The sequence below is a fragment of the Podarcis liolepis genome, assembly GCF_965112155.1.
Source record: "Podarcis liolepis genome assembly, chromosome: 15".
Lineage (NCBI taxonomy): Eukaryota > Metazoa > Chordata > Lepidosauria > Squamata > Lacertidae > Podarcis > Podarcis liolepis.
Window position 1 is genome coordinate 30754478 of NC_139566.1, and position 24914 is coordinate 30779391.

Here is a 24914-nt window from a genome sequence, read left to right on the forward strand (position 1 = left end):
GATGACTCACTTCTTTTGCAGAGGAATGAAGACTTCTCATAGCAGTTTTCAGCATACCAGCTGTGAAAACCGCGGTGCCGCAGGGTCGGGAAGTGGGAACATTGGAACTGGGCGCAAAGGATGTTTTCGTTTTCCGACACGGACGTACTGAAGGTAGGGTTAGGGGGCAAAAATACTTCCGATGAACCTGAAATGACAAAATGCATCATAACTAGAAGAAAGTTGTTGCTGCAGAGCCTGTGGACAAATTCGGCTTTGCTGCCTCTTAGAACATTTTAAAGGAGAAAGTCATTCATGCGATGTACCAATGCTGTACTTTGTATGCTTGGGTAGCTTGCTACGTTATCAGAAGGCTGATTTCAGGCTATTGTAGCTATGTCTCTATTCCAAATAAATTCATGAACCTAATGTTAAAAAAGGTGTTGCAAATATTGACTTTATTCTCAGAAGTGTACAAAACCAGGCTCCTGCACTTAGAGTCCTTGCTCTTTAAATTCAAACAGCATACACCTTTTTTTTAAAATTGCAATTTTTTCCAAAGAAGGCCAAAGCAGGTTAAGGAAGATATAAATCCAGTGGATTAGCACACAAAGAGGGACATATACAGTGGTACCTCGGTTTAAGAACAGCCCTGTTTATGAACGATTCAGCTTACAAACTCCACAAAACCGGAAATAGTGTCCCGGTTTGCGAACTTTACCTCGGTCTAAGAACGGAATCCGAATGGTAGAAGGGCACTGGCAACGGGAGGCCTCATTAGGGAAAGCACGCCTCGGTTTAAGAACGGTTTCGGTTTAAGAACCGACTTCCAGAATGGATTAAGTTTGTAAACCGAGGTACCACTGTATATGCACCCTTGTGATATTCCACTGGTTAGTGGAGTCAGTTTCATTCTAGCGGCCTTCTGCCTTGCAGGGCAGTTAATGGTTTTCTAAAAAAAACATGGCATTTTATTTCCTGTTTCCATCTCTGCTGTATTTGTATCAAGCATTGTTTTAGAATGATAATTGTGTTTTCAAAACTGTCAGAAGGCACCCCGAGTAACACTTAAATGGGAATGCAGAAACTCTTGTATAAATAAAATAAGTTGGCTGAATACTGTGCAACCTCCAAGACTTTGTTTACAAAGCTGGAGTACAGAAATGGGAACCTTTAAAGAAGGATATACACTGATATAGAATTGTAGTTGGAAGGGGTCCCAAGGGTCATCTAGTCCAGCCCCCCCCCCCAAATGTAGGAACTACAGCTAAAGAATCCCTGACAGATGGTTGTCTGTTTAAAAACCTCCAATGAAGGAGAGTCCTTCACCTCCCAAGGGAGTCCATCCACTGTCAAACAGCTCTTCCCATCAGAAAAGTATTCCTAATGTTTAGTGAGAATCTCCTTTCCTGTAGTTTGAATCCATCGGTTCGGATTTCTAAACGCCGAAACTTCTGACCAGTAGAAGTTTTGATTTGTCATGTGTTAGGACAGGTGATAATTTTCTTTCACGCAAAATAATTTCCTCATTCAAACATGCCACATAATTGTCAACTGTTGATCAATCCCTTTTGCTTTTTGCTCCTTTTATCAATTAGCATTTAAACAACCAATCAAAAGCCAATTACTTTCAGCAACTCTGCCGCCAGATGGCAGTATTATTGCTAACTCTGGGAGGAAAGCAGGATTGCCCAAAAGAACATTATGCCAGCCTTTGAGTTAAACAAAGGCATTAAACACTTGATCAGATTTCCTTATCACTGTGTTGACGCTTAGACCACAACCACACTAAAATACAAAGTTGTATTAAAGGTAAAGGGACCCCTGACCATTAGGTCTAGTCATGACCGACTCTGGAGTCGTGGCACTCATCTCACTTTATTGGCCGAGGGAGCCAGCATACAGCTTCCGGGTCATGTTTAATTGCAGTAGTTGCAGTAGTCCAAGTGGGAGATAACTAGAGCATGCACCACTCTGGCAAGACAGTCCGCGGGCAGGTAGGGTCTTAGCCTGCGTACCAGGTGGAGCTGGTAGACAGCTGCCCTGGACACAGAATTAACCTGTGCCTCCATGGACAGATGTGAGTCCAAAATGACTCCCAGGCTGCGCACCTGGTCCTTCAGGGGCACAGTTACCCCATTCAGGACCAGGGAATCCCCCACACCCGCCCACTCCCTGTCCCCCAAAAACAGTACTTCTGTCTTGTCAGGATTCAACCTCAATCTGTTAGCTGCCATCCATCCTCCAACAGCCTCCAGGCACTCACACAGGACCTTCACCGCCTTCACTGGTTCTGACTTAAAGGAGAGGTAGAGCTGGGTGTCATCTGCGTACTGATGAACACCCAGTCCAAACCCCCTGATGATCTCTCCCAGCGGCTTCATATAGATATTAAAAAGCATGGGGGAGAGGACGGAACCCTGAGGCACCCCACAAGTGAGAGCCCAGGGGTCTGAACACTCATCCCCCACCACCACTTTCTGGACACGGCCCAGGAGAAAGGAGCGGAACCACCGTATAACAGTGCCCCCAGCTCTCAGCCCCTCTAGACGGTCCAGAAGGACAACAGCAGCAATAACAACAGCAACACAAATACATGCTTTAGATGGCATCAATTCTTAGCCAAGTGACACAAGAGATCATCTCTCATTTTTAGGGTCTTACCTTTGTAAGCAACCTCCCAGTGACCTTCCAGAGAATGATTTCGGTTTGTGATGACATACTGGTATCCGACCCAGAACCTACAATCAGAAATGCGTAAGCTTTGTAAACTCGAGGGAGGAAAAAACAAATTATGCAAAAAAGCAAAATCCTGAAAGGTAAGTTGAAAAGCTCCTAAGCATGGTTAATAAGCTCTTCTCTTTCCTGAGGTTTCCTACTTAGACAAGCTGAAAGCTGACCGTCGCTAACCTAACAATCCTTGCAAAGGCTAGGGAACACCAAAGCCATGCTAATGTTGCTGTGAATCTCAGTTAAACCTTCAAATCCAGTATTTTGCAATGCAATCTCTTCAGATAATATCCATCACATGGACTGGGAAGAGTGAGTAAGGCCCCATTAGTGTTATGCATTTAAAGCAGTTATCACATCACTTATAAAAGTCATGGCTTCCCCCAAAGAAACCTGGTGATTGTAGTTTGTCCAGCCCCCTGCCATTCCCGCCCCCCACATTAACTCCCTAGAGCTTTCCCTTCCATGAAACTACTCAGCTCATTGTCCACCTTCCCAACCCTCCTCCTTCACGCAAATCCAGGATTGTGATTTGGTGCTACAAATCCTGCAATAGAGACTGCGTGATGACAGCCTTACATTTTTATGTATATAGGAAGATCAACTATATATTGCGCAAACACACACACACGTTTGTTTGTTTGTTTGTTTGTTTGTTTTAAAGAATGCATTTAATTTAAATGGTACACCCATCCAATCCCCCACCCCCAGTCAATGAACATCTAGATTTCTCGATACCTGCATTAAGGCATGGATTCCCTACTAGTTTGGATCTTCACATAGCGTAATGTAATGTAACATGTCCTATATTTATCCTTAACATATCCACCCATCACTCACCTACTCTGGTCTTTCCTCCCAAAGGCTTTATCTTGCGAGTCCCACTCCTGCTGCAAGATAAACTTGAGCTCCTGGTCGGTTGTAAAAGTGGCCAGGGATCCATTCACCCTCTGACAGGTCTGGACGGCGTCCCAGTAGTTCTCGCCACTTAAGTATACTCTGTAGCAGCTAGCCGTGCCCTCGTAGTGATGCCATTCTGACGGGCACTTCCCTAGGAAACATAAAGAAGGGAAACAATCCCCCCCAGTTAGGATCTCAACCTGATTCATCACTTCTGAAAACATTAGCATCAGCCCAGTCCTCACTGGGTGGAAAGCCCACGTGTCTAGGCAGGGCAGACTTCAGGCAGGGGCTCAGGTGGTTAACAATCTCTCCATACACAATTTTTCTCATGCAACTGATGTGTCTCCCGCCTTTATACAGAACACTGGAATCCAGCCACAAAAAAATTAGAGGCTTCAAGAAAGAAACACCCATATCTCCCCATGCAGGCAAGAAAGAAACATCGTGACAGTTCAAGAATACAACCAAGCCAGGGCATATGCCTGATTATCGTCTTCCAGAGTAACTACTCTACTCCCAACTTAAAAATGGTAAGCGTAATGTTGGTGGTCAACAAAAGAGGTCTAAAGACTCTCTCAAGGCAGATCTAATAAAATGTAGAACAAACACCAACAACTGGAAAACACTGGCCTGAGAATGCTCCAATTGGAGAGAACTTTTACCAAAGGTGCCATGGGTTTTGAAGACGCTCGAACTCAGGACAAAAGGGAGAAATGTGCTAAGAGGAAGGCATGCGTGGCAAACCCTCACTATGATTAACTCCCACCCGGAAACCAATGTCCCCACTGTGGAAGGACGTGTGGATCCAGAATTGGCCAGCACAGTCACTTACAGACTCACTGTTAAGACCATGTTCATGGAAGACAATCTTACTCGGCTACGAGTGATCGCCAAAGAGTACAGAGGTGTTATGGCCTGGGGAGAATCCCAAAAGCCAGAAAGAGCTGCCTGGCCCGAGGTTCCCCATTCCTGTGTTATACTTTATTCTAAATGTTCAGAGGATCTGATCACAAAAACAGCTCAGACTAAATCGCCAAGGGACATTAGGGAGCTTTCATAAAAGATACTTTGCGCACACAAGGAAGCACTTTTAAGAAGCATGTGCCTGGACCTGCAGCCGGCAACTTAGGGGGAATTTCAACCCTGCTTCCAAGTCTGCAACTTACTGCTGAACCGCACTGGCTGTGCCACATTGACGGTGTGGAAGCGGGTCGTGTCCCCTCCTCTTCCGCGATTGTGCCTGGAATCCGCATTATCCTTCCCGTGGTAAGTGCGCTGGTCCCCAGTAAAATCTAAAAGTGAGACATGGCCCATTCTTAGTGACACTGTATGAGAACCATTAGCTTTTTCTTTTCATTCAGCTGCTGAAAGGAAAATATCGTCATAAATCCTTCCCAACATTCAAACGGGCAAAGACAGCTCCAAGTGGGCACAGGCAAATAGAAGATTCTTAGGCTACAGAGAACAGACCAATATTTCCCAAAAGAAAGTAGAAAAGAGTGTTAGGACAGGAGTGGGGAACCCGTAATCCTCTGTTGTCCTCCCTACAGCTTTGCCACGACATAGATTGGCTACCTCATAATTTAGGCTACTGCAATGTACTTACTGGAGGGACGCGGGTGGCGCTGTGGGTTAACCCACAGAGCCTAGGACTTGCCAATCAGAAGGTCGGCAGTTCGAATCCCCGTGACGGGATGAGCTCCCATTGCTAGGTCCCTGCTCCTGCTAACCTAGCAGTTCAAAACCACGTCAAAGTGCATGTAGATAAATAGGTACCGCTCCGGCGGGAAGGTAACCAGCGTTTCCATGCGCTGCTCAGGTTCGCCAGAAGCGGCTTAGTCATGCTGGCCACATGACCCGGAAGCTGTATGCCGGCTCCCTCGGCCAATAAAGCGAGATGAGCGCAGCAACCCGAGTCGGCCACGACTGGACCTAATGGTCAGGGGTCCCTTTACCTTTAATGTACAGTGGTACCTCGGGTTAAGAACTTAATTCGTTCACGAGGTCCCTTCTTAACCTGAAACTGTTCTTAACCTGAAGCACCACTTTAGCTAATGGGGCCTCCTGCTGCCGCCATGCCGCCGGAGCATGATTTTTGTTCTTATCCTGAAGCAAAGTTCTTAACCTGAAGCACTATTTCTGGGTTAGCGGAGTCTGTAACCTGAAGCGTATGTAACCTGAAGCGTATTTAACCTGAGGTACCACTGTACTTACTATGCATGAGGATATCCTTGTGCCTGGTTCAGAAGCTACAGCTAGTTCAAAACGCAGCTGCAGGGGTGTTTTGTGGGACACCCAGGTTTACACATGTTACACCGGTGTTGAAAGATTTGTGCTGGTTCTCTATTAGCTACCAGGCAAAATTCGAGGTTTTGTTGTCGTCATTAAAGCTCTAAACAAATTGGGACTTATATACCCAGCAGATTGCTGGTACAAATCAAGTCAGTTTTAAGACCTCCCCAAAATACCCTGATGGTCATTCACTGTGTGGAATTACAACTCTGCTGTTCTCCTCTGAAAGTTCTTTGTCCAGGAGGGAAAAAGGGATCACACTTCAAAGAGTTCATGGAACAGTCAGCAAAAGCTGGAATCACAGCTCTTTGACCTCTTGCATGGACGCAAAATCTGCAAATGTTTTGTCAGCACTACAACACATTCACTCACTTGGTGCATGGCCAGCTTACTTGCCCTTTGCCCCCTACAGCAGAAAAGAAATTGATAATAGGGCTGTCAGAAAAATGTGAAATTGCAAAAGAAGGGGTCATGGAGGGGAGCTTAAGACTGCCAGGAAAGTGAAAGACAACTCATCTATCTCTGCTCAAGTTTCCACGGAGAGACAACATCTTAAAGAGCTTCACTGGAGACCCAGTTCAGTGTCCCTGCCTTCTGAAACAAAGCGAGTGGCTGCCAGGGAGAGGACTTTATCACTAGGAAAGAGCCAAAGGGCCTTAAAACATTTACTGAAAACTACACAGTACACAGTAACTGCACAAGATTGTATTGTTTTTATTTGTATTAGGGCAGGGGTCGACAAATTTTTTTAGCCGCAGGCTGGTCCATTGTCCCTCAGACCTTGTGGTGAGCAGGAGAAGTGGCACCGGGGGGGGGGGGGGAGCTGGAAGAGGCGAAGGGAGCAAGTAGTCCTCCTCCCCAACCCCCAGCCCCAGCCCCTGCGCTTACCTTCCTAGGGGCTGCTACCGCTGCTGCCATCACCGCTGCTGCTGCTTCTTGTGGGTAAGCAGAGCAAGCTCGTCCAGTCCGCTCTCTGGCCCACACTGGCCTACCAGTGGTAGCAGCAGAGGGAAGATGAGCAGCACAAAAGGGCTGGCTTCGGAGAGGGGCTGCTTAAAATGGCTCTCAGACAGCCCAGCCAAGCCCAGCCCCCTTCCTGCTCTAGGCAGGGCGGGGAGAAGTCAGGAGGAGGGAAGGAGGAGGCGGTGCCGCAATGTGTGTGAGGGAGAAGGGGGGAATAGAATGGGCAGGGGGGGGGGAAATGGCGCAGCCCGAACAAACAGAATCCCCACGCCGATCCACAGATGGTCCATGGGCCAGATCCTGAAGGCAATTGGGCCTGATCCGGCCCGCGAGCCTTGGTTTGCCGACCCCTGTATTAGTGCTATAACATTTCCATCGTGGTACTACTTTTAAACAAACAGCCATTAAGCCTCTGCAAAGTACAGTGGTGCCCCGCAAGACGAATGCCTCGCAAGACGGAAAACTCGCTAGACGAAAGGGTTTTCCGTTTTGGAGGTGCTTCGCAAAACGAATCTCCTATGGGCTTGCTTCGCAAGACGAAAATGTCTTGTGAGTTCCTGCGGTGTTTTTTCCCTCCCCCCCCCTTTTTCTAAGCCGCTAAGCCGCTTATCAGCTGATCCAATAAGCCAATAAGCCGCTAAAAGCCGCTAATAGCGCTAATCCGCTAATCCGCCAATGGGCTTGCTTCGCAAGATGAGAAACCCGCTAGACGAAGAGAATCACAGAACGGATTCTTTTCGTCTTGCGAGGCACCACTGTATTCAGAGCTACCAAGACTGAATGTCTGGGGGGGGGAGAAGCATTTGATTTGGCACCAAGTAAATAAATCAGGGGAGGAAGAAAGAATTGCCATTTACTGTGATCATAAAGTTGGATAAGAAACTTAAACAGCCACAGCAATGATACACAGTGCTCTAGGTGTTGGGACACTGATACTACTGCTGCTTGAACTGGTAAAATCTGCCGGTTTTCAAACAAGACCCAGCGGGACATTATTTCATGTGACTAAGACTTAGAGCAAAAGAAAAGGAGCTGTGAATACATGCTATACAAATCCTCCCAGTAATTTTGAGCACACAGGCAAGTTAGCGGCAGCCAGTGACTTCATCCCCTTTTTGAGCAAAAGATCAAAGATACAAAACTGCTGAGCTACAGATGCTCCTAGTTATTTGGGTTTGATGTTAAGAAAAAGAAAATGTTTTGAGTGTCGAGGGCTTAAAGTTAAGCTGGATTTTAACAGAATTTGGATGTTAAAAATAAAATTCGTACAGTGAGCAAAAGGAGTCTCTTTTTTTGCTGGCGGGGGCCTGACAGTGATATAAAGCTGGCAAATAATGAGTATGCACTCAGAACGCCTTAACCGTTCTGTCTGCCGCTCACATGCCATGTGGGTTATGGAATGGAGGAAGTAATGCATGGGTAGGCAAACTAAGGCCCGGGGGCCGGATGTGGCCCAATCGCCTTCTCAATCCAGCCTGCGGACAGTCCACAAATCAGCGTATTTTTACATGAGTAGAATGTGTCCTTTTATTTAAAATACATCTCTGGGTTATTTGTGGGGCATAGGAATTCGTTCATTACTTTTTTTCAAAATATAGTCCGGCCCCCCACAAGGTCTGAGGGACAGTGGACTGGCCCCCTGCTGAAAAAGTTTGCTGACCCCTGAAGTAATGACTCCCACCAAGACACATTTAAGACCCCCCCCCCAATTTGTGGAAATGGAATGGGTCTAACTGTCTTGATATTTTTGATCCCTACAGTACAGACATTGTGGCTTTACAGCCCCTTAGATTGCATGCCTGACATCTAGGGTTAGAAACTCAAATATATAAGCTAGGCACCAAACTCCCAGCTTCTCTACCCAAATGCAAGCTGCCTTCCTACCATCACATAACAGAAACTCCCTATTCCTGGCCTGCTGTGCTCAGATTCGCTTATGTAGGCATATACATAGCAGAGTTGTTTAAAATCAAAATGCCTAGAAACAGCTGTTATGTTACGAATTAGGACTGTCAAGACAAACAGAGCTCTCCATCTGTACTGAACACAAATGGTGAAGACAGGAAAATAGCTGGCAACTGTCCGCAGATGATAAAAAAAGTATGTCTGTTATGTAATCTTGCCAGGCACTTTGAGTATACTGAACTGCACGCTGCATATTCTCTCTCTTCCAAGGATTCTGAATTTCCAACTTCAGTAGAAGCCAGCTTCAAAAAATAATGATGTATCTACACATGTTAAGAGACTTTACACTTGATATTAAACATGACTCATCCAAAGGTGTTTCTGTGTGAAATCTGAAAAGCATGCCATTCAAAAAGGAGTTATGACTCCATCTTTTTCAGAAGTGTACAGACTAACTGGATAGAAAGCCTCCATAAAAGGGCACCAATGTGTTCAGGTAGACCCTGAAATACAGCCCACAAATAGCAATAAAGGGGGAAACTAAACTACAGCCTCTGAGAAGAAATGAAGTTGCAATGGGAATTCTCAGACAAAATTTCCTAACCAGAATTTGCTTGCAAATATGTAGTAAGTGCCATAAAGCTTTCCTGATGGTGTGGTACTTCCATTAATAATAATAATAATAATTATTATTATTATTATTATTATTATTTACCGTATTTTTTGCTCCATAACACTCACTTTTTTCCTCCTAGAAAGTAAGGGGAAATGTCTGTGCGTGTTATGGAGCGAATGCCTGTGGGTGGCGGGGGGATCTGCTGCAGTCGTGAGCTGAGGATCCATAGTTCCCCTTCCTTCCCTCCTCCGTGGTTACAAAGCATGGATCCACATGGATCCTCAGGATTTTTGCATTGGGCTACTCCAAACTCAGTGTCAGATCACATGTCTGTGGCCACAGCATGAACCACAAAAATCATATATCCACTATTTCGTTTAGAATATTTTTTTATTGTTTTCCTCCTCAAAAAACTACGTGCGTGTTATGGTCTGGTGCGTGTTATAGAGCGAAAAATACGGTACCTACCCTTCACCCTAAGGTTCCAGGGAAGGTTACAACACAGTACTGGATTAAAACACAGCACACCTCTGTGGGGAGTCACAGCTCAGAGGCCGCAACAGAGAACTGGTCTCTCCTGGGCCACCGCGCACTGAACTTCTGAGGACAGAGGAACTGCCAAGGGGCCTCTTTCTGCTGAACTCAGCAGCCGAGAGGATCTGAAGCGGAGGAGGCAAGTCTTTCAGCTATTTGGGGCCTGAGTCATTTTGGGCTTTAAATACTAATGGAAGCACCTTAAGTTGGCCCAGAAAAGAACTGGCCACTGGTGCAGCTGCTTTACAAAAGGGGTTATATGAGATCTAAATGAAACCCCAGCCTGTAATCTGGCTGCTGCATTTTGGAGCAACTGAAGTCCTCAAGCCATCTTTAAGGGCCACCCCACATAAAAAGCCATCAGTAAAAGCTGGTGAATTAGGGCACTGCCCCACCAACCTGAGCCTGTCCTCAGCCACCAAGCTTCTTACTCATTCCCATCACATTTATTATTTATTCAATGTATGTCCCACCTGACCCTGGCTCTGGCTCCCCTTACTGTTGGGTCTCCCTGCCTCCCTCACCCCCAACCAGTACTAATGATCATCAACCATCGCTGCATACAATTCTTTCTTCTTCTTTTTTAGGTGCACTTACTTGGGCAGTCAACTTCATCACTCTCATCCTCACAGGTGGGCCATCCATCACACTGCCAGTTCAATGGGATGCACTGGATGGAGCCACTGCGACAAGCGAATTGCCCTGGGATGCAGCGCAGTTCTGCAAAACACAAGGAGAAGGAAGCTGAAAGTTTCAGACGAAAACAATTCCTCTACTAGATCTACAATAGATCTACTAGGAAACATCAGGCTAATATCCCCACTGTACAAGTACAAAAAGTTTAACCCCTTACAATTGTTTATGAGTTTTCTAGGGTGAAAATGGTGGTCAAGACTTGATATACTATGACCAGAAGGAAGTTTTACCAGGTGGTGGTTGTTTTTAATATAGCTGAAAAGCAGGCATGACTTCACTGAAATAAATACATACTCTGGAGACCTAGGGCTGATGTGCACCATGGTCTGTTTTGCACATAACACTAAGCCAGGGTTTAATGGCTTAGTGTTATGTGTAAACCCAGCAATTTATAAACTATGAAAAAGTTCACTCATTAACCAAGGTGTACAGCTTGTTTATAAACCTTACTGTTAACCATAAGCTTAGTGGGACGTATGAACCCGGACCTCCTCCTCAACTATAGCTGGGTTGTAGCTCACTTCAATAAAATATAATTCTTTTTTTTAAAAAAAAACCTATAGCTGAGCTGTAGCTGCTCAAAAACTGCAGAGCCCTGAGTGAAGTCTTTATTTGCAACAAGGTCCTACTTATTTTCTACAAGTGTTCCTGGAATTACAGCCCACAAAAGCCACCTTACCAGTGTGACTGAAGGCATCTGTTCAAATTATCCATTTTGCAAGTGTCTTCTAATCAGAAGACACACCCTTTGCAGGGCATGTGGGGTGATCACAAAGCTTGCCAGCTTTTATAGTATGGATTTTTCAGGCAAGGTGACAGAGGGCAAAAAGTTTCGTTTAAACTAGATATATAGAACAAAGGCAACAAAAACATGGTAGCACAGGTAAGACGTCCTTAAAAAGCCCAGCAAGGCAAAATAGGGGTGCTAACATATTAATTCAACCAATGGGGTTTGAATTAAATGACCCTTGGGTCCCTTTGAACTATATGATTCTATGAATGTACAATTTATGTACCCGTGTATACAAATAGTTCAGTAGTACCCTTATACTGTTATTCAAATGTAAAGTTCAACAAGTGTACAGTCTATATATCTGGGTATTGAATAGCTGAGTTATGCAAATCAAGTGCACACTCTTTCACACTAAGACAAGTGCCTGCATAGAGCTATCTTATACCTATGTTCAGTGCAGAGTGTTAGAAGTCAAATGTTAGCAGCAATCAGAGGACTGATCCTGCTTATCAGTCTGGATCAAAAGTTATGCAAGCCTAGCAGTTCATCTAGGAAAGCTGTAGCTCATCGACAGGGAAATTGTTTTGCATGCAGAATATATCAGGGTTCAGTCCCTGGCATCTCCTGGTAGGACTCACTGTGGGCAATACTGAGCAAGATGGACTAAGTTGCATAAGACAGCTTCTTATGAAATGATGCAACAAAGTGGGTTTGTGCTGTGCACTCCAGCCTCATGGAACAGATCCACTGAACAGGTTTTTAAAACTGTGCATGCTCAGTGCACAATCTTGGGGAGCGTCTGGATCTCTACAAGGTAGCATGTGCACTGCTGAATGCTGTCTCTCCCACACGTACTCAACACTAAGTCTCTGCACACCTTCCAGGGCAGATCTACCTGCCAAACCCCATTCTGGAATGCAATCTTCTGGAGTGGGGAATTCTCCAAAGCAGGAGTTGGGGGGGGGGGGCTACAGCTTCAATCAGCTTCATCACAGCCTATGGTCAGGAAGCTGAGGTTGCTGTTGGCAACATTGTGCAGGCCACAGGTTCCCCACCCACCCCTGAATAAATCAAGTGAGAGAAAGGAAATGTTGGCATTGCCAAACAAATAAAGTAATTTCTATCATACTGTGAGGCTTGGGGGGGAAAGCTCCAGATTTCTGGAAAGAAAGTGGCAGTCAGCACCATTTGTAAAAGATTTCAGTTACAAATACCCTTAAAACCAATGAGTCATTCCTGGAAAAAGTTAAATAAACCTGCCCTTGGTATCAAGTGTTTCCCATATATATTAGCTATTGCTAGACTTCTCTCCTTGTCAAATATTCTGAGACAAAAGCAGGTAGAATGGCTCAATAAAAATATAAAGCAGCTATAAATTCCTGAAATTGAAAATGCTGCAAAAATATATTTAAATATCAAGAGGTTAATCAAGCCTAGAGTCCTCTTATTGAATTATCAAAAAGCTCTCGATGTCCACTCTGAACCTGTGAGGACAGCAGAGAAAGGGATGCCGTAGCAGGCAGACTTTTGTGACCATTCAATTGGCAGACAGTCATTAACCTTGACAAGATCACCTTTGCAGCACAGCAGGAAAAGTCCATCTCATTACAGTTCAAATCAGTTAAGGCTTGCAGCAAGAATCTGCCAGTACTTTGATGCTTTAAAACATTAAATGTTATTCTCCTCCGAAGTGAACTAGGTGTTTCCTAAATTGGCATCAATCAAAGGCAGAATCAGTCTGACATCCTGGAAATGTTCTAGCTTAAGGAGTCCTTGCTTTTAATCCTATATTTACAAGTCAAAGCAGAATTTTTTTAAAAAACCCATTTTAACACACACTAGTTATTTTTACTGCTGCATAACTGTAGTTTCCTTCCAAGTTAAAAACTGATTTACAAAAGTTGCTTTGCTTCAAGGTCTCATGCAAAAAGACAGGTCAAACTCACTGAGGAGGCAATCAGAACAGAGGGTACCCACACATAAAATAGGTAATAAGAGAAATAAAGAGTTTCATGATAGCATGAAAGGCTCTCTGTTAAGGAGCAGGAAAGCAGCTCAAGTAAGAGGGTGGGAATAAAAATAGGCCTTCCTTGCCTGACACACCGCCTACTCGGGATGAACATTGAGGTCACAAAGACAGCTAAGAACTCAGACCTGCCAGACTGCTATAGACAACCATGCAAAGTTACAACACAGCCAGAACAGCTTTGACTCATTTGCGGGTGCATGCTTGTTTTGTTTTCATATTATCATAATTATCATAGTCTAAGACGGCTGGATGGCATCTTGTACGCCTCCTTCCGGCAACTCCTGCAGCCAAGCTGGTGCCAAATGTATTGCTCTGCTTTCCTTTGGACCACTCCAGCAAGGCCCAGAGGGGGAGCTTGTTGTCTGGGCAGCCCAAGACCTCCAGACCTCCTTGTCCCCCGGGGAGGTCGCTTCAGCAAAAACAATGCAGGAGGCAACAGTTATGAGGTACAGGTCTTTGCAGCCCCAGCAGGCGCTGTGATTCTCCAGTTCCCCAAGGAGGACTCCACTGTCTCTCAAGACGGACGAATGCCAGCAACAACAGCGAAAGAAACACAGCACAATTGGGCAAAACTAAAAGTCATACCCATCCAGAAGCAAAGGGAAGCTGGAATGCCAAACTCAGAGTTTGGGTTCTGTATAAATACCATACTTCACAAGATGAAGGAAAGATGGGTGCTATACAGATTATCACCAGAACTCAAGAACGCTCAATCCATGATCAAACTCCCATCATCACCATCTTGTGGGTTAATGGGGGGGGGAATCTAAACTAGGGCATCTTACTACTTGGGTTTATAGGATCTGTGGTCACTCATCTCCATGTTTGTAACTTAGGGTGCTAACAGTACAGAAACTTGAAATTCAAACTATAAGTGTCTTGTGTCAAACAAGAATGGTGCATGCATGTTTAAACCTTCTGTTTAACATCATGTGTGAACCAGGCCAGTGTCTAAAACCATCTCTGTTCTCCATAGCCTCTAACTTCTGCACCCTGCCACTCCTTCATTTGTCTGACAAATGTAAATGAAAGGGCTTGTCCTTTTTGGCACAATTGTTGTACAATGGCTACCTACTAGTAGGCATTTTGTACATAATAACTATTATTTAAGTCATCTCTCATCTTAAAGAAATACATAGAAGTGGTCAGGGGCCCTGTTGAGTGACAGCTCTTCACTTCATCAAATCTGGCCCTCTTTGAAAGAAGTATGAACACCACTGCTCTAAATACAGGAAGGCCCCAAGTTTAATCTCCAGCATCTCCAGTTAAGAGGATCTCAGGAAGCAGGAGTACAAGGAGAGCTACTCTGCTTGAGACAATGGAAAGTCACCATCAGAGTAGATGGATTAGATCAGACATCCCCAACCTTCAGCCCTCCAGATGTTTTGGACTACAATTCCCATCATCCATGACCGCCGGTCCTGTTAGCTAGGGATCATGGGAGTTGTAGGTCAAAACATCTGGAGGGCCTGAATTAGATGAACTCATTGTGTAATTCATTTTAAGGCAACCTCCTTATGTGCCATTCTCAAAATGATTTTACTGCATTTATTAACCACCCTGTGTGCTCTGGGGGTTAATTCAAGAACCAAGGGGGGGGGGGGATAAAATAAAAATCCTAAAACACAAGGAACACAGCACTAAACCAGCTAAAAGGGGTCTAATAAACCTAAGCAGCAATAAACAACTTTTAGTCATTTCCAAGAGTAAATTCAGAGGCTAAACTATGAGATTTTAAAGGTCTTGGAGAATAAAAATGCCTTTGTTTGCAAACAAAAGGTCACTGACAAAGGCACCAGGAGAACCTCTCTGGGAAGGGCATTCCATAAACAGGGTGCCACTACTAAGAAGGCCCTTTATAGCAACCTGCCATACCTACATTCGTTGCTGCACCCATAAGCTAGGTTTAAGCGGCCATTCAGGTCCTAGCTTTCATCTCTCAGTTTCTAACACTGCTCGGTTGGTGAGGGTACTCAGCACAGAGCCACCGTAGATTAGCTCATAGAACAGGCAGGTACATATGGGAAGAGACAGTCCTTCAGATACTGTGGCCCCATATCAATGAAGAGCCTCAAAAGTCAAAAACAGCAGTTCGAACTGGGCCCAGAAAGGAACAAGTAGCCGGTGAAGTTAATGGGAGTTCTAGCAAAACTTCAATGGGGCATCTACATTTTGCATTCTAGATTTTGAACTAACAACCAAAATACAAAACAGTTATGATGCACCAGCACATTTGAGAATGGTACGCAAATGTTATTTTAAAGTGCAGTTTGTCCTGGAGAAATACTCCAGAAGCAGAGCCCAGTTCCAGCTGTCACTTTGATGCACTTCTGCAAGGAAAGCAATTTAAGCATGCATGTGCAGCCCTCCATGGAAGCACACACATGGACTCTGTACGTACTCTGGAATTCACGCCCAAGTGAAAAATATAAAGTGGAATGCGTCCCAAAGACTTGTTGCAACACCAAATAAATGCACAAAATGCTGTGTCAGTTAATCATCCCAGGGCTTCAGATCAAGAAGCCAGCTCACATTTTTAGGATGAAGGAGCTGCTCTCTTTTTCAGGGCTGCTGCATCTCAGGACTGGCCATATAATCTTATTCACATATGCAATCTCTCCCCTTTAGCATGTAGAGCAAAGAACAAACATTTACACGATGTAATTGCCGGCCTACCACAAACACCTCATTACATTCAGCAACTACTGGTGTTGGGTTTCTAGCACAGAAGCCAGCTAAGTATTACTTTTGTTTGAAATAAGACTACTTTTTTAAAGGAAAGAACCACCACAGTCCTTTGCTAAGTATCTGACAATGCAAGCATTTTGATGTGATGGGACACTGTTAGGAGGCTAACGTTGTTAGCAACACAGCCAATTGTTAAGCATTATTCCACAATGAAGTTTACAAATGATGAGCATGGACAATGTGAAGACCGTTTGTCTCAAAGAAATCTTTAGTAGTTCAACATATGTTCTACATGTGACCAGGTCCTATATTCAACCTTTCCCAACTTGGTGCCCTCCAGATGTTTACACTGAACCTCCCATCAGTTTCAGCGGCACATCATGCTGGCTTGGACTGGTGCAGGTTGTAGTCCAAAACATCTGGAGGGCACCAGGTTGGGGGTGGTTAAATATGCATATGCACACACACACAAGTCCCGCTGAATTCAACAGGCCATGGCTGTATACAAAGACCACAGGGCAAAGGCTTGGAAGTACTGATCTTCCAAAAAAGAATTTGAAGGTCCACCCTAAGGTGACAGAACTACATGACCAGAAGGCAGCCTTTGCCAAGCCGCTTATACAGTTCCAAAAGTAAGCACTTCCAGGTCATTACCCACATTATTTAAACTAGTGTGGTGTTCATCAACATCAGGACCCCAGATGTTCGACTACAAGTCCCATCAACCCCAGCTGGTTAAGTCAATGGCCAGGGACAATGGGAGCTGTAGTGTTATGGTTAATAGTGTTGGGCAATGACCTGGGAGACTAGGGTTTGAATTCCCACTCAGCCATGAAGTTCACTGGGTCGTGTCGGACCAGTTCATGTCTCGCAGCCTAGCCAACTCACAGGGTTGTTGCAATGACAAAATAAGGAGGGAAGAATCATGTACACCACCCTGAGATCCTTGGAGGGAAAAGTGGCATATTCATGTATTAAATAAGCAAAAGTACATCTGCGAATTGACCTAGAGAATGCCATGAAAAGGACTACACACAGGGCAGGGAATATGTTTATGTTCTCAGCTGTCCTGATCCACAACTCAAGAGTAGACAACAACATTCATGTCCATCTCTTCACATATGAGAAAACACCTGAGGAATCCCAACCGTGAAAAACAGTCACCACCTTTCCACTCAAATGGTGAAGAAGAACTTCCCAAGCACAGCTTGTAATCCAGGAGTAACAAGACAAAACAGACCAAAGCTGTTACCATTGACAACAGAGACAAATGTAAGATCCTACACTTAGGCAGGAAGAACCAGCTGCACAAATATAAAATGGGGGACACCATGTGAAAAGGATCTAGGGGTCTTAAGCTTAACATTAGTCAACAGTGTGATGCAGCATGAACAGAAGTATAGTGTCTTGATCAAGGGAAGTAACAGTCCCACTCTATTCTGCCTTGGTCAGGCCACACCTAGAATACTGTGTCTAGTTCTGGGTGGCACAATTCAAGGATACTGACAAGCTGGAACGTATGCAAAGGAGGGAAACCAAGATGATCAAGGGTCTGGAAACCATAAGGTAAACAGAAGAGGTAGCTGGGTATGTTCAGCCTGGAAATGAAGAGACTGAGAGGAGATATGATAGCCATCTTCAAATATCTAAAAGGCTGTCACATGGAAGATGGAGCAAGCTTGTTTTCTCCGGCTCTTGAGGGTAGGACCCAAACCAAGGGATTCGAGTTCCAAGAAAGGAGATTCATACTAAACATCAGGAAAAACTGACAGTGAGAGATGTTCAACAGTGGAACAGACATCCTTGAAAGGTTGTGGCCTCTCCTTCCTTGGAGGTTTTTAAGCAAAGGTTGGATGGCCATCTGTCATGTATGATCTAGTTGAGATTCCTACATTGCAGGAGACTGGACTAGATGATCCCTTCCAGCTCTACAATTCTGTGATTCTTTGAGACATCCCTAGATCCCAACCCCTTGACCACTGTTCTTTTTAGGTTTGCACAGTAACCACTTACAGTCTGTTTGTGCCTCTACTGCTTGAGATGAAAACATGCACTGCAATGCAGCCACTGCAGAACCAACGGGAGATTAAAAGGAAAGCAGAGAGCTGGATGCTTCAAGCAAGCCCTCCAGCGTTTCACAGATGAGAACTAGGATAGGCTTTTATCACTGCAATCATCACGCCAGAAAGGACTCCTAAGACCCTGTCCCCTCGCCCCTATTGTTCACTGCCAGTGGTGTACCACACTTCCTTTATGTTCACACTGATTAAACTCTGGAATGAGTTCTACCGATTTTGAAGCTGGGCGAGTGCATGTTCTTATGCCAGAAAATGTGACTGTCCCTACAGTAGGACATTAACAGTTAGCAGATGCAGTATGAGAAAATGCAGCAGGCTGTAGACCAGGGGTTGTCAAAATTTTTGGACCAGTGGGCACATTTCGAATTTTGAGGGAGTGCTGCAGGTTGCCAAGGGGGCATGACAAAATTCAACAGAGCTGCCTCCCATGGGGAGTGGAGGCATGGCATAACACAAAATTAGACAATACAGCCATAGTGAAGCTTTTCCCATAACTATGTCCATACTATAAAAGGCTTAGCCTATTGTATTTCTGCCTGCCATGCAGCCACTAAAGGCATAAGAAACCTGTTCCCGCCCCCATGCCAATACTAGATCAAAGTCTGGGCTGCCCCACTAAAAACATATAGATTTCAAAGAAGCATTTGAAATTAGCCAAGCATCAGGCACGTTTTGCACCTGGCTTTCAGTCACTGTCTCCACCATCTGGAGGTGCGTGCCTTGGATCTTGACTGTTTTAACACACTAGCAACACATGCTGTACAATTCTACAGTGGTACCTCTGGTTACAAACTTAATTCATTCCGGAGGTCCGTTCTTAAACTGAAACTTATCCTGGGGTGCACTTGCGCTAATGGGGCCTCCCGCTGCTGCAGTGCCGCCGGCGTGCAACTTCTGTTCGCATCCTGGAGCAAAGTTTGCAACCAGGAGCAACTGCTTCTGGGTTAGTGGAGCTCGTAACCTGAAGCACTCGTAACCAGAGGTACCACTGTATCAGTTATATTTTATCTGCACAATCAGAATGAATTTCAGGTCACACTGCAAAATATGACTTTTGAGGTGTCTGGTCCAAAAATGGCAACCAGGCATTCTGTTTTGGCAATGGTAACCCTGATTAAAGGAACAATTTGGCACCTAGCTTATATATCTGAGTTTGTGACACTGATAGTGCTCACGCTCATGCACATACTTGCATGAAGGAAACAGGGCAAGTTGAAGTGTAAGCATTGGCTGAACCACTTCAAACTTTCCAAGCAAATCCTTCAGCAGAGGAAAAGCTTCCAAATCCTAATAGCATGACTATTAAGCAACCATATTAAGTTAAAACTACTGGACAAGTCTGAGGGAGTTAGTTTGGGCTGGATTTCCAACAGCTACCATGTCATATTTGGCAACTGATGGGATGAGCCCAAGGCGTATGGATTCATAGCAGAGGCTTTCCAGCAGCCCTCACATGTCGGCAGGTTGGGTTTTTTTTATGAAAGACATCTTGACGGTATAGCAAGCTGTGTCAAGCAAAATGTCAAGCCTGCATTGTGAGATTCAAGGGCTTGCTTAAAGAGTCTGAGGCAGATTTGAGTTCCTCCAACTTAAAAAAAAAAAAACCTAACCAAAATGGCATAAGAGAAGTTCCTCAAAGAGTTTTCTGCACCAATTTTAATGAAATGCATCAAGGCTTTCAAGATTTCCTTTAAGAAAAATATATGATGCATGGAAATAAAATGGCTGGGGTGCAAATACCTATGAGATGCCTTCCATGCACTCAGCAGAATGATCAGGGGAGCCCTTTCCACAAAGTCCACTCATCCCTGCACCACAAGTGTCACTCCTGAAGTTTGGAGAATCTTTTGAAGCAGGTGTGGAGAGACCTTTGGGCCTGCAGATGCTGCTGAACTACAACTCCCATCATCCCTGGCCACTGGCTATGCTTGCTGAGGCTTATGGGAGCTGTAATTCAGCAACATCTACAGGGTCACACCTGCTTTGGATCAACCGCCTCAATAACGTAAGAGTCCTGCTTGATCATCATTTATAAAGGCACCTAAAAAAATTAAGCAGCGTGGCAGGAAGTACAACACAAAACAGTCCCTGCCCACAGGCTTGCATTGTAATTGACAAAATACAACAGCAGGAGAGGAATAGAGAGGGAAGCAACCAAATGCAAACCAAACTTCTCCTCCTAGTCTACTATCCTGCTGGCCACAGTAGCCAATCAGACGTATCTGAGAAGCCCACCAGCAGGGCTTGAATGCAACAGCCTCCCCACCAACTAGCATTCTGGTCAACAGCTGCAATCGGACCCACCTTCCAGGTATCTGCCTGTTTGTCTTTTAGAGCTATCTATTCTACTCTGCTGTTCCAAAATCTAATTACCGTATTTTTCGCTCTATAAGACACACCAGACCACAAGACTGGTGTTTTTGGAGGGGGAAAACAAGAAAAAAAATATTCTGAATCTCAGAAGCCAGAACAGCAAGAGGGATCGCTGCGCAGTGAAAGCAGCAATCCCTCTTGCTGTTCTGGCTTCTGGGATAGCTGTGCAGCCTGCATTCGCTCCATAAGATGCACACACACATTTCCCCTTACTTTTTAGGAGGGAAAAAGTGAGTCTTATAGAGCAAAAAATATGGTACATACTGCATAAAATACTTTGCCCTGAATCTATTGTACCAATTTAGTTTATTAGTGGATCCTGTGTCCTACTGCTAGAATGTAATATGCAGAACACACTGGGCATCAAAAAGAAAAGCATGGCACAAAATTATTAAATTTAAAAGCTGTAAACACCATTTGGTTAGGTTATGTGACCCTGTCAACAATCCGTCCACATCGAACACTCACCTGAAAGAAGTCTTGCCAGAGCTAGTCTTGCACCTGCAGGTTGAAATGTAAAAGAAAACTTACAAAAGAATAGCAGACTTAAATGTACCAATATCAGAGAGGTCAACTGCCCCTTAAAAAAAATGAAATATGGATGGAGGCATGAAGCTAAGCTACTTCAACAAGGTACACATGCCTGCTAAAGCATAGAGTCAAATGTCTTTCATTAGCACAATGCAGACCTTCCAAAGGAAAGGTCATGTTGGAAAGAGGGAGTGGGCATATTCAACTAACCACCACCACACAACTCAACAATGCACTCTGACAATTACCTGCATTAGTACATTACTAGCCTCATTCACACATTGCTGTAAGCCACCTTTAATAGTTTACCATGAGCAGACCAATTTTGCTCACTTTGCTCCTTCCCACAACTGGGGAGAGATCCACAATTCCTGGCTTATTGTTATGTCTCATCAGTTTATGCTTTGCCCAGACAAACCATGATCAGTAAGCCAAGAGCAAACCTTGGCTACAGATCATGGTTTGTTTGGAACAACAGAACCCATGATCCCAAGTCAGACAAAATGCTCAATCAGAGATTTTGATTGTTTCCCCCCACATGCTAGTGAGCAGCAGCAAAGTGGGGGAGAGCAGCATGTTCGCACTAAGCCATTAACCATGGTTTACAGTGGTGTGCAAACTGGGCTGTTGTTTTAGCAACATTTCAAGTCCCACATCAGTGCCAGTGTTAGAAACTCAGATATATAAGCTAGGCACCAGATACCACCTTAAACCTAAGTCATGGTCACCACCACGGAATGTCTGTTCTCCAGGGGGTTGGACTAATGACCCTTGGGGTCCAATGCTACAATTCCACGATTCTATGATTGTGCGATCTCAACTACATTGTTTGACGTAGCTTGCTCTTACAACAATTCACTTGTCCCAGTATGCAAGAAGGAGAAACACACACAATGGAAATGGTATTAATTATGGACTAAGGCAGAGGTTTTTAAGCTGTGGTGGCCAACCTGGTACCCAGCAATCTCCACATGGTCACAACTGGACCTGTGCCAGTACCCAAACATGCCTGGTGAATTCTGAACACTGATCAGCGCTACATGTTGGGCACCATTGGGTCTATATCTGTATGTACCCTTTTGCCCAACATGCCTTTGAAAAGACTATTGGCTGGGCCATGTTCTCAAATAAACAAGCAAACACCTGGCTGGTTCCAGGTCAAGCGGTGGTGTAACACAGTGGGTGAGAGCATCCTGCTTCCCAGGATAACATCAGGAAAACCTCAGCAACATATGGAGGAAACCGCTTTTCCCAACAGGAATTCAGAAGTATATTGCCTTTTATGTTCCAACATGGCCAACAGCCATTGCTCTCCAGTGCAGCTTTCCCCCAACCAATAAACCCACTAAATGTAAGCTACTTTTTTTTTAGCCCTCACATCTGCATCACAGGGATAATATTGTTCTATCTTAAATAGCTGTTGCGAGGATTGCTGAGAAACACTTGGAACATTTGGAGTCCACAATATGCGCACACCTTAAATATGCTTACATGCTAACAAGTGGCACCGAAAAAAACAGATCCAAGTCTCTACACTTGGAGGTTGCACTTCAAGCACTTTAAAGGCAGACAATCTATGTCTTATTGCACCCTTTTCATCTGCTCTTAAGTGTGCATGATGAAACTCCAAACGTATTATTTGAAAAATTAAGGCTATGCTGGTAATCCTTCTGACAGTATAAAGTAGTATCTTCAAAGAAATTTAAGAGGAGAACACAGAGAACATTTGTAGGAGTCCCAGACACTGGATAGCAAGACTCTTTGATCGGCTGTACTGGGACGGAGGCGGGGGGAGATGATGCTCAGATTGGGTGAAGGGGACTGTTGTACTAAGTCGATCTTGCCAAATCGTGTCCTCGGAGCAGCATTCAACCTCTGCAGCTGTGCACCGTACAAGACATTGCATAAATAAGAGTTCTAATACAGGTCAGCTACAGAATGGTTGGCTAGTCTCCAACACTCATAATTTATGTTTATGGAGGAAGTTATGTTTTATGTTCATACAGAATAAGGAACAACACAGACAGTGTTGCAGGTACGGCACCCTCGTTACTGGTCGGAATACTTTGGGACCAGACAATTATGCAAGATTGTGCTTTGCTTCTGCAAGTTTCCTTACGCAATTTCACCATATTAGTTGCTTTAAAATAAACAGTGATGTTGCCACCTTAGGAAAAAAATGTTTCTTAACATCCACAGGGTTAGAGCCAGAGAAAAATGACCTGAAAGCGGGATGATATAAGCAAAATTTTCCTCCTCCAGCATCCCCAAAGTAAGCCTCTCGTGAGGATCAGGGGCCTTGCTGAACGACTGCAATGTGGCACAAATGGTGATCGAATCATGTGGAGACAACATTGGTGGCCAGACATTGTCGGCTAAGGTCACTTCTAATAGTGCCCTTCAGCACAATTATCTCTGGATCTTCAATATTTAGCAGTTTTCCAAGCCTTTTGAGTTCACCGACCCCTTGATGAGCTTATAAAGTTATCATTGACCCCAACACAATTTTTTAGAAAAGGAAAATAAAGTCAAGAAATATCATCAATCACCATTACTAAGAATCATTAAGATACAGGGAATACTTTTGTATTGTGGAAGCATCTTATTAAACATGGAGGTTTCTGATTGGCAAGTGATGTGTACTCTGTACACACCCTTTATTTCTGAGGCCCATAGCCCCTCATTATATATTTTTCACTGTAGCTCACAAACTTTTTTTCACGGGTGCCCTTTCCGCCCGAAAGAATTTTATTCACTCCCTGGAACAGCCCAACCACTGAGGGGAGGAGGTCAATATTGACCGCTCTGGTTGAGTAGGCAGGATTCAGAAATATTCCCAAAAATAGTGCCATTTAGAGGAAAGGCAAGTGAAAAGCAACATGATGGAAGCATATAAAACCATGTGTTGTATGGAGAAAGTGGGGGGAAAGCACTTTTTCACACTGGAACCTGTGGACACCCCATGAAGATGCATGTTGGAAGATTTAGGAGAGGCAAAAGGAAGTACCGTATTTTTTGCACCATAACACTCACTTTTTTCCTCCTAGAAAGTAAGGGGAAATGTCTGTGCGTGTTATGGAGGAAATGCCTACGGGTGGCATGCCTACGGATTTTCCGCCTCTAAAAACTACGTGCGTGTTATGGTCGGGTGCGTGTTATAGAGCGAAAAATACGGTACTTCTTCACACAGCTTATGGTTCGACAAGTTCATGGAGGATAATTCTACCTCCACTGTCAGAGGTAAGCTTCTGTATACCAGATGCTGGTATCTGCAAGTGGGGAGAGTTGCTGTTGCACTCAGGTCCTGCTTTCAGGCTTCCCATAGACACCTGGCTGGCCACGGTGAGAACAGCATGCTGGACTAGACGGGCCACTGGCCTGAACCAGCAGCCTCTTTTTAGATTTTAAACAACTGACGCACGCATATCAGCTGGAAAAAATCCTGAATGGGGCTTATTTCCTGAGGGCAGTTTGAGGAGCACAGCCCCAAGCAATTTGAAGAGCTGCAAATGAACTTGGGTCTGCCCCAGCTTCACCTTTATCCTTGCAAGTCTCTCGTTCCCAAACTGAGCATTTGCAATTTTGCCCTTTGTTCAGAAGGAGGCCAGTTGCTGTGCCAGTAAGATCAACACAATAAGCTAAAGAAATGTGTCATTTTGGCTGAACATCAGGATTGGCAAGGACATTTTTTTAAGTGGGTGAACCGAATCCCTGGTTCTAAATTCCTCGGGCCTCCCCCTCTGCTGAAGATGTGGTGCATTCAAAAACAAAGAGACCTTTTTTCAAATGCTGAAAAGAGGGGTATATTTTCCAAGCACCTCATGTTCTTTCAAAATATGAAGGAAAGCAAGAAAACCCAAATGC

At 44.5% G+C, this 24914-nt stretch overlaps 1 protein-coding gene across 4 annotated transcripts in view; it reads right to left on the reverse strand.

The window, feature by feature from the left end:
- The window catches only part of DGCR2 (DiGeorge syndrome critical region gene 2), a 59748-nt gene that overhangs the window by 16301 nt on the left and 18533 nt on the right, over positions 1-24914 (reverse strand). For 3 of the 4 annotated variants that reach the window (XR_014519920.1, XR_014519921.1, XM_083479056.1), the window contains exons 2-7: positions 20988-21020; positions 10520-10642; positions 4779-4904; positions 3550-3760; positions 2644-2720; positions 11-187 (exon numbers count right to left, since the gene is read on the reverse strand). Coding sequence is in view for 1 of the 4 variants with exons in the window: in XM_083479056.1 (XP_083335182.1) it covers positions 11-187; positions 2644-2720; positions 3550-3760; positions 4779-4904; positions 10520-10642; positions 20988-21020 (747 nt within the window). In the remaining 3 variants the exon portion in view is untranslated. The remainder of the gene's footprint in view (positions 1-10; positions 188-2643; positions 2721-3549; positions 3761-4778; positions 4905-10519; positions 10643-20987; positions 21021-24914) is intronic. The other variant, XR_014519919.1, reaches the window with a different exon arrangement.